General features: G+C 36.7%; 1 protein-coding gene across 1 annotated transcript; it reads left to right on the top strand.

Annotated features, from left to right (window-relative positions):
• Positions 1-6526: 6526 nt before the first annotated feature.
• Positions 6527-9646, top strand: LOC129896951 (UDP-glucose 6-dehydrogenase 4-like). The gene is made up of 2 exons (XM_055972952.1): positions 6527-6643; positions 7995-9646. Exon 2 carries the CDS (start codon positions 8013-8015, stop codon positions 9453-9455), a length of 1443 nt encoding a protein of 480 aa, XP_055828927.1. The 5' UTR covers positions 6527-6643; positions 7995-8012; the 3' UTR covers positions 9456-9646.
• Positions 9647-10063: the final 417 nt, after the last annotated feature.

Below are 10063 nucleotides of genomic sequence, written 5' to 3'. Positions count from 1 at the left end.
TCTGTTTCCCTCGTTATTATTTATTTTCTTCTTCATTTGTTAATCTTCCTCTTGATATCCCATTGCCTTTGGTTCCGGGCTAAGATTTAAGGGTTAGGCTTACCTACTGGTGGGTTATAGTAGGTGCCATCATGACCTGAGAAATCAGGTCATGACAATCCCTCTACTTGTGTGGATAGGTACCAATTGTCGTATGTTCGTGATACTAGTGTCGACACTCCTTCTCTTGAGTAAGTTTCGATGGTTAGAGAGTTATCTGATGTGTTTCCTACCGATCTACCTGGTCTTTCTCCTGATCATGATATTGATTTTGACATTGATATTAAGCTAGACACACAACCAGTTTCAATCCCACCTTATTGAATAGCTCCAGATGAGTTGAGAGAGTTTAAGGACAACTCCAGTACCTTTTGAATAAGGGGTTCATTAGATATAGTGTGTCTATGGGGTACTCTAGTTCAGTTAGTGAAGAAGAAAGATGGTACCTTGTGTATGTGTATTGACTACGGACAGCTGAACAAAGTTACCAGCAAGAACAAGTATCCTTTTACCGTGTATTAATGATTTTTTTTACTAGATTCAGGGTTCAACTGTTCTCTAAGATAGACTTGAGATTGGACTACCACCAATTGAGGATTAGGGCAGTGAACCCCCAAAGACCGTTTTTAGGATTCGCTATAACCATTATGATTTCCTAGTCATGTCTTTTGGGTTGACCAATGCCCTAGTAGCGTTCATGGAGTTGATGAGCAGTGTGTTCAGACCCTATTTGGACTCCTTTGTGATAGTGTTTATTGATAACTTCTTAATGTACTCCGAGAATAGGGAGCAGCATGAACATCATTTCAGAATTGTGCTCCAGACCTTGCTAGATCAACAAATATCAGATATGACCTATCTCTCATGTTTCTATCAATTTCCTAAAATCATATATATATCAACAACAATGGTATATTGGCCATTTTTGAACAAAAAAGCTCAAAATTATTAGAGAAGAATCAAGAGAAAATGAAGTCTAAACTTTGTTGAATAGCCCAAAAAAAGAAGGATTTTGATTGTTTTGATTTTTTAGGAGTGATATGTCATATCTTCTAAAGTTGTTACAAGCTTGATTTTCTCCTTGATTAATGGCTTTATGTTATGTCCATTAATTAGACACACTCTATAATTAATGATTTTTAGTTATTTTCCTTAATTAGACACACTCTTTAATTAATGACTTTTAATTGTATCCCTTAATTAGACACACTAATTGATACTCCATCCATTTCGATTTACTTGTCAAATATTTTCTAATTTATTTTTTACTTTTACTTGTCATTTTTAACAAATCAAGGAAGGATAATTTTTTCCTATTATATCCTTAATTTATTAATATTGAGTTAATGTCTTTGAAAAATGTAGTGAGTAAATATATTTGGAACCCTATCAATTAATAAAGATAAAATGATAAATTCACTATACCAATCATTATTTTCTTAATAGGTATGCCAATGTCACAATCCAAGCCTAGGGCGTAGACGTGACACGATGAATGAAGCATCCGAAGATACCTCACCCAAGCCTCTTAGCATTTCGTTAAGATTTCTATCGGTAATGATAAACAACCAAGTGGAAGCATAAAAGGGTAACAGGACAAAGGATTCCACATAGAATAAGGGTCAACATCATTTGAAACATCATACATTTGTCCAACCATACCTTCTGCTTTAAAAACTTGGTTGGGGCTAAGACATGCCCCTAGCTCACCCTCAAGATATAACTCAAAAATACCAAAACATAACTCAAAAGTCTTACAACAAAAGCTTGAAAGTTAGGAGTGTTGTTCCCAAAACATACAAACTCACCAAATAGTGTTAGCCTTCAACGATCGAACTTAGCCACAGGGAGGAGGGTGTGGAGCAACGTCAATCCCTACATGGTAATATCATGTAGGCAAAAGTATGCGTTAGTACTTTGAATGTACTAAGTATGTGGACATGCTAAATGATAAGGAACATCAAGACATTTATAAGAAATATGCATAAGTGAATGCATGCATGAGAAGACATCATATGAAACCTTAAAACATTAATTTTGTGGGAAGATGACTGTAACCGACATTTAAGACCATGTGAGTTATTACATGAAATCCAACATAACCCCTACGTTGGCACAGGGAGACTACTTGCTGGGTAGAACTCCATCAAGTTTAATCATTTCTTTAACTTTAACTTTAATGGCTAATTGTGGATCCACTAGCCTAAATAACCAACAAGGGCCCCTACGTTGGCACATAGTTAATGCAACATGAGACTTTACTTAAGGACCCCTTAGGTTGAGTCCCTATCTACATGCTACATTCGGTGCTAGTTCAAACCCACGAAATACATTTAGATATCATAATAACATAAGCAATGTATAACTTAATCATTAAATCATCATTCGGTGGAATAGCTCCTTAAAATATTTTATTTGATTCAATGCGAGAATTATCCTTTCACATTGAAACCTTGCTTTGTCTAAGAAGTCCTTCAACATCATTCAATCATTTTATATGACTCCCTTAACATAAATTATTTGCTTCATAAACTTTCATTTGTAGTCAAACTTTCATTTCAACTTAACTTTTCATAAGAAAAACTAGGTGGGTTCATTTCATAAAACCTTCAATGGCATTTAAGAAATTATTGAATGCATGAGAGTGATGGAAATGCATCAAAATACTCATCTTTAAAAAACCCACCATACATACCTTAAAACCCACTTTCAAGCCTTCATATACACACTTCAACAAATCATTCACTTCATATGATTGAGAGTCAATATATGTAAATAAACTTAAAATATATCACAATCTATGCACTTAGAGTTATTATGTAAAAGCCCATAAGAATTCATCATTTAGAATTTAAAATATAAAGTTGAGAAAATATTTGGGCTCCATGGGTGGAAGTACCCATGGATGAAACCCACATACCTTGGGGGAAACAAATCCTTAATGAAGACTTGAGAAGGAAATGGAGACTTTGAAAGGCCTTAAGATGAAACCATAATCTTGCCTTGGAGTTCTTGGGAGAGTTTGAGAAGAGAGGATTTGAGTGTCTTGAGTCTAAGTGTGAAGAATGATGTCTTGGAAGGGTTTAGGTTCTTTAAAAGGGTGAATACTACCCTCAAAATGACACTATTTTGAATTAAAATGCAGGAAAAGACCAAAATATCCCTCTTAAAATCTGACAAGAAGTAGCTTTATGGGGGGCCTTCACGTTCTGTGGTGATCATCAAGGCCCGTGGTGGGGTCCCATGGTGTTTGACTTGGAAAAGTGTTTTGGAAAACTTGCAGGGGAAATCTCTGAAGTTTCACCATGGAACACCTTCATGGTCTGTGAAGGACACGACGGGCCGTGAAAGGTGGTCGTGGTGCAGGTCCTACAGGAAGCCTGTAGAGTGATCATTATGGGGACATACCATGGTCCGTTGAGGGTTCCACGATCCGTGGTGGTCGTCCTTGGACCTTGCCTTCAAAAAATTCTTGAGGTCTTGGGGAGGGGTCATCACGGATGGCTTTGCAGCCTGTGGTGCTCACCACAGTCCGTGGTCCTCCATCATGGTTCCTTCCCTGCATGTCTGAGTCTCTGAACCTCTACCACGGTTGCTCACCACGCTCCGTAACGCTTACCACGGCCAGTGATGGCTTTCGTGGTCAGTTTTGGTGCCAATTTTCTGCACTTTCTGAGAATTCATCCTTTGATCCTTGGTTTAGAACCTTCCACATTTTTTGGGGTCTTACAGTCAAGTCAAAATTTGGCAAATAAATTAGAACGAAGGGAGTATGTGTCTTCCTTACATGTATCTCAGATACATGATTCTAAACGTGATAGATACATGTATCTAATGTGCAAATTATGGTAGGATTCGTAATAATGAAAACTAAAGGGAATAGAGATAATTAGGTAATAAACTAGCGGATTTATATTGTTTACCCATAAATATATTATTAAAAAATATTAATGTGGCATGACATTCAATTAAGAAAAAAAGAGGTTTTTGTTAAGTATATTTGAGGAAAAAAAGAGATAGTTAGGTAATATTTAGTTTTAAAAAAAAACAAAAGTGATTTTAGGAGAAAATTTTCCAAATGAGTGGGAATCAACTCATATTTGGGCATATTTTAATGTTATCATTTATTCAGAGAAGGTTCAAAAGTGTCCTTAACGTATTAGAAATGGTTCAAAAATGTCATTCTTCCATTTATTGGATAAAAAATACCCTTAACGTGTAGAAATGGTTCAAAAATGTCCTTCTTCCACCTATTGGATCAAAAATGTCCTTCTTGCACATATTGGATCAAAAATGCCCTTAACCTATTAGAAGTAGTTCAAATTTGCTTTCCTTGTACCTAAAAGTATGTTTATCAACTATTAAATACTATTTAATATGCCCGCATTTCGTGCGATCTTAATATATTTTATCAATAAATATAGATTTTTACAACATTAAAATATTTCTAAAAATTCTTGTTAGCCTTAAAATTTAATAAATTTAAACTCAACGTTTTAATTCATTTTACTTCTATTAGCATACAACAACAACAACAACAACAACAACCCGGTGAAATCCCACAACATGGGGTCTGGGGAGGGTAGAATGTACGCAGACCTTACTCCTACCAAGGTAGGACGGCTGTTTTCTGGAGACCCTCGGCTCAGTAAAAGCATAAATGCATAAAAAATGTTAGATAATAATAGGAAATTAAAAGCTTTATGAGAAAAACAACAAATAAATAATGAATAGATAACAAATAAATACAAATAAATACAAATAAATAAATACAAATAACAAATAACGATTAAATAAATAATGATAGCGTCACAGGTAAAATAGAGTAATCATAGCATAGAAAGTAATAAATAATAACAGAAATAACAGAAATCATAAGTCACAGCGCAAGAGATCGTAATGCACTACTACGCCTATGAATAGAGAAGAATAACGAGACTATGAACTAGCATTCTACCCTAATGTGGGTCCTCCACACCCTCCTATCTAAGGTCATGTCCTCCGTAAGCTGTAACTGCGCCATGTCCTGTCTAATCACCTCTCCCCAATACTTCTTCGGCCTACCCCTACCTCTTCTGTAACCATCCATGGCCAGCCTCTCACACCTCCGCACTGGGGCATCTGTGTCTCTCCTCTTCACATGTCCATACCATCTCAGTCGCATTTTCCGCATCTTGTCTTCCACCGAGGCCACTCCTACCTTGTCCCGAATAGCCTCATTTCTAATCCTGTCGCTCCTGGTGTGCCCACACATCCATCTCAGCATTCTCATCTCAGTAACTTTCATCTTTTGAATGTGAGAAGTCTTAACTGGCCAACACTCCGCCCCATATAGCATAGCCGGTCTAACCACCACTTTGTAGAACTTGCCCTTAAGTTTTGGTGGCACATTCCTTTCACATAGCACTCCGGAAGCGAGCCTCCATTTCATCCACCCTACCCCAATACGATGTGTGACATCATCGTCAATCTCCCCGCTGCCTTGCATGATAGACCCAAGATACTTGCAACTACTTCTCTTTTGGATGGCCTGAGCACCAAGCCTAACTTCAAAGCCAACCTCCTGAGGTGTCTCACTGAACTTGCACTCTAAGTACTCTGTCTTTGTCCTACTCAACTTAAACCCTTTAGACTCCAAGGTATGTCTCCAATCCTCCAGCTTAGCGTTAACTCCGCGGCGAGTCTCATCGATCAGGACTATGTCATCCGCGAAAAGCATACACCATGGCACCGCATCTTGAATTTGTCGCGTCTTAGTTATATATTTTTTTCATTATCTAACAATTTTAGTCTTTTAATACAACCGAATTTTTTGTATAAATTATGTTAACTAATATTATATTTACACTCAGAAAAAAATTCAACAAAAATTATTTTTTTATGGGCATACATGATGAAATTCCTCTTCTCCGTGACTAAGATAATGTTTTTATGCAATATATATTCGGGTTAATTCACACGTTAGTTTATATATTTTATTTAAAGCAAATACTTCTATTAGGTCAGACAAACAAGCAAGAATTTTTCAAAAAACAATACAAATAAAAAAATTAAATAATTGTCAAAGTACTGTTAAAAAATTATTGACATATATAATTAGAATTAATAATTTTTTGAGTCATTTCTAATATGTTGAGGGAATTTTTTTATCTAATAGGTAGAGAGTGATAAATTTGAACTATTTCTAATATGTTATGGACATTTTTGATCTAATAGGTGGAAGAATGACATTTTTGAACTATTTCTAATATGTTAATGACAAATTTGACTTAATAGGTGGAAGAAAAGAAAAAATTAATCTAATAGGTGAAAGAGACATTTCTGAGCCATTTGTAATAGGTTAAAGAACATTTTAAATTTTTTCCCCTTATTTATTCGTGTGATTGTTCCTTGTTAAGAGACTAGTCAAATGTTTAGATTTGTAACGGCAAGGAGTATTTAAGGATGTACCCGCCTTCGTAGCGTGCGTAACGTATACACACATTTAACACCTCTCTTTTCCCATTTTCACGATTGCTTAGTTCACATCTATCTTTCTACCAAAATTTATTTTTTATACACATTGTGAAGGAGGATTTGTTGGGGTTTTCCAAGATAAAAAAGGGTGATACTTTCTGCTATTTTAACCTTCTTTTGAATACTATATTTTTTGTGTAGTTTTTCTGTGTTTGATTCAATAAGGGTAGTGCTTGATTTATCAAACATCTGAAAGGAGTGAAATATATGCTATTTTTTGGTAGGACAACAAGGAAGGTGGTGGGGTGGGGTATTTTTGGTGTATCTGACCCCTCCTTAGGAGCTCTTTCCTCCTCCTCATTGACTCGAATCCGCAACCTTAGTGGTAGAGATGCTTACCATTGGAGCAGCCCCTTTTATCAAAATGAGTGATCACATTGGATTTAAAATATAAAATATAATTAGATATTGGAAGTGTCTGATTTTTCGAGATCGAAAATTCTCAACTTTTTGCTATTTTTAAGGTTCTTTTCGTGTGTCTGGTTTCTGCTTTTACTAAGGTTATATACTCAACAAAGAAAAAGAAAGAAATATGTTTTAGGTATCTGATTAGATGATGCAAATGTTGCATCTGATTAGATGATGCAAATGTTTGATTGTCTTCCTTCTTAATTTTGACGTATCATCGTAGGTCCCCAGCAGAATGCAGTGTTCATTGTTAGTTCTTACTAGATCTAGGGCCACGTTATACATTTGTTTGTTCGATCTGAAAAAATGAATTTCCATTAAGGAATTTAGCTAATGATATTGAGCATTTGAGCTTAGAGCAAGAGTTGGAATGTGAATCTTCCTTCTTGATTTTAGATCTAATAAAGATCATGCTTACTATGTCATCACTAAGCAAATTGTTTTGTTCTTGTGTGCAAATTTGGTGCCATTTTCACTATCACTCAAAATCCCAGTGTCCACCGGTGCATATATTGTACTCCCTCCCTTTTAATTTGTTTGTGGGATTTTGATTTGACATGAACTTTTGAATCTTGTGGTCTTACTGCAAGTGATTGATAGATACAACTATCTCATCCTTTGGGTACTATTTTGTTTGACTGAAGCTATATGCTATTGTTATAGTAGTAGTCTGAGTTGGATACTAAATTTCCGTTGTCGTCCATGCCCACTTTTCTATGTATCCTTGTTTAAGAAGCCTTTTCTTGTTTGTGCATTCTCGACGTACTTCCTCTACAGTGAAAAATGCAAGAAATAGCAGCCCTTTGTGTGTTTTGTGATTGAATCACAGTTTTTTTTTTTAGTTATAGATATCATCTGGTAGGTGTCAAAATAGTTGTTGAAGTAGGTTTAATTAATGGATAGTTATAAACATATGAGAGCTTGTAATTTTTATGCATGTTTTTGTATATAACAAATTTCATTATGCGCCTTGCATTGCCTTTGATGTGAGAAGTGCAGCGTATAGAAAATGTAATTGAACTTTTTTGCAGATTTTAGAAGAGAGGAAAATGGTGAAGATTTGTTGTATAGGAGCTGGATATGTAGGTGGCCCCACCATGGCCGTCATTGCACTCAAATGTCCCTCCATTGAAGTGGCTGTTGTGGATATTTCTGTGCCTCGCATCACAGCCTGGAACAGTGACCATCTCCCTATCTATGAGCCAGGCCTTGAGGATATAGTCAAGGAATGTCGAGGCAGGAATCTCTTCTTTAGCACAGATGTGGAGAAACATGTGTGTGAGGCTGATATAGTTTTTGTTTCTGTTAACACTCCAACCAAGACTACAGGCCTTGGAGCAGGCAAGGCTGCTGATCTGACTTACTGGGAGAGTGCAGCTCGCATGATTGCTGATGTCTCAAAATCTGACAAAATAGTTGTTGAGAAATCAACTGTCCCAGTCAAAACTGCTGAGGCAATTGAGAGGATTTTGACCCACAACAGCAAGGGAATTAACTTCCAAATCCTGTCAAACCCTGAGTTTCTTGCAGAGGGGACTGCAATCGAAGACCTTTTTAAGCCTGACAGAGTCTTAATTGGAGGACGCGAAACTCCAGGAGGCCAGAAGGCTATCCAAGCATTGAAGGATGTTTACGCCCAATGGGTTCCTGAAGATTGCATCATCACCACCAATTTGTGGTCTGCTGAGCTCTCAAAACTGGCTGCGAATGCATTTTTGGCGCAAAGAATCTCTTCTGTGAATGCCATGTCAGCTCTCTGCGAGGCTACTGGAGCTAATGTTTCAGAGGTGTCATATGCTGTTGGTAAGGACTCGAGGATTCGTCCCAAGTTTCTTAATGCTAGTGTTGGTTTCGGTGGCTCTTGCTTCCAGAAGGATATTCTGAATCTGGTTTACATTTGCGAATGTAATGGTCTTCCAGAGGTGGCTGAATACTGGAAACAGGTAATCAAGATCAATGACTATCAGAAGATTCGTTTTGTCAATCGCGTTGTTGCCTCCATGTTCAACACTGTATCAGGCAAGAAAGTGGCTATTCTAGGTTTTGCTTTCAAGAAAGATACTGGTGATACTCGGGAGACCCCTGCAATTGATGTTTGCAAGGGACTGTTGGGAGACAAGGCTAAGCTGAGCATATATGACCCTCAGGTTAACGAGGACCAAATCCAAAGGGACCTTGCAATGAACAAGTTTGATTGGGATCATCCAGTTCACCTCCAGCCAATGAGTCCGACTAGTGTGAAACAAGTTTCAGTCGTCTGGGATGCCTACACCGCGACAAAGGATGCTCATGCTGTTTGCATACTTACAGAGTGGGATGGATTCAAGAGTCTCGATTACAAGAAGATATATGATAACATGCAGAAACCTGCTTTCATATTTGATGGTAGGAACGTTGTTGACGCGGAGAAGCTTAGAGAGATTGGATATATTGTCTATGCAATTGGTAAACCACTGGATGCCTGGCTCAAGGACATGCCTGCTGTTGTTTGAAACCCCTACTTTTTGATTGGATATTAGTAATCACATAGTCAGCTTAGCTGAGATTCTTTACTATATTCTTTTATCATTTTTAAGTTTTGTTTTGTTTTGTCCCTTGTAGACAGATGACAGTGTCATTGTCTCCTAGTGTTATACTTTTTGGCATTTGAATATTTACGAGAAAATGACAAAAAGAAAATAGCCGCTTTATGTCTAAGGATGATCCTTTAAAAATACACAAGCACTTTTAGTCTTTTATGTTTATAAAAAAAAAACTGAGCAAAATACAACTTATAATGATGGGTGCATTCCGTATTAGCACAATAACAGATCAAACATTGGATCAACTTAGGTAGGGTAATCAAGGTTTTCTTCATGATTAACATGGCTGCAATCTGTAAACTTTTATGGACAATAGCAAAGAAAAAAACAAAAATGAACTAAGGATTCACACAACTTCTATATAAAAGATAAGAAACTGATACATATTCACACTCCTAAACAAGAATGCTAGTTAATTAGGAAGATTTTTTATGCAAGGAATTGGCTAATGAATATTGTGAATCCTCTCTCTAAACTTGGTCGTTTGGTAGCTGGTTAGAATTATGCAGATAACAATT

Source organism: Solanum dulcamara, chromosome 7, assembly GCF_947179165.1.
Source record: "Solanum dulcamara chromosome 7, daSolDulc1.2, whole genome shotgun sequence".
In the NCBI taxonomy this organism is placed as follows: domain Eukaryota; kingdom Viridiplantae; phylum Streptophyta; class Magnoliopsida; order Solanales; family Solanaceae; genus Solanum; species Solanum dulcamara.
This window is presented reverse-complemented; position numbering and strand designations above follow the sequence as displayed.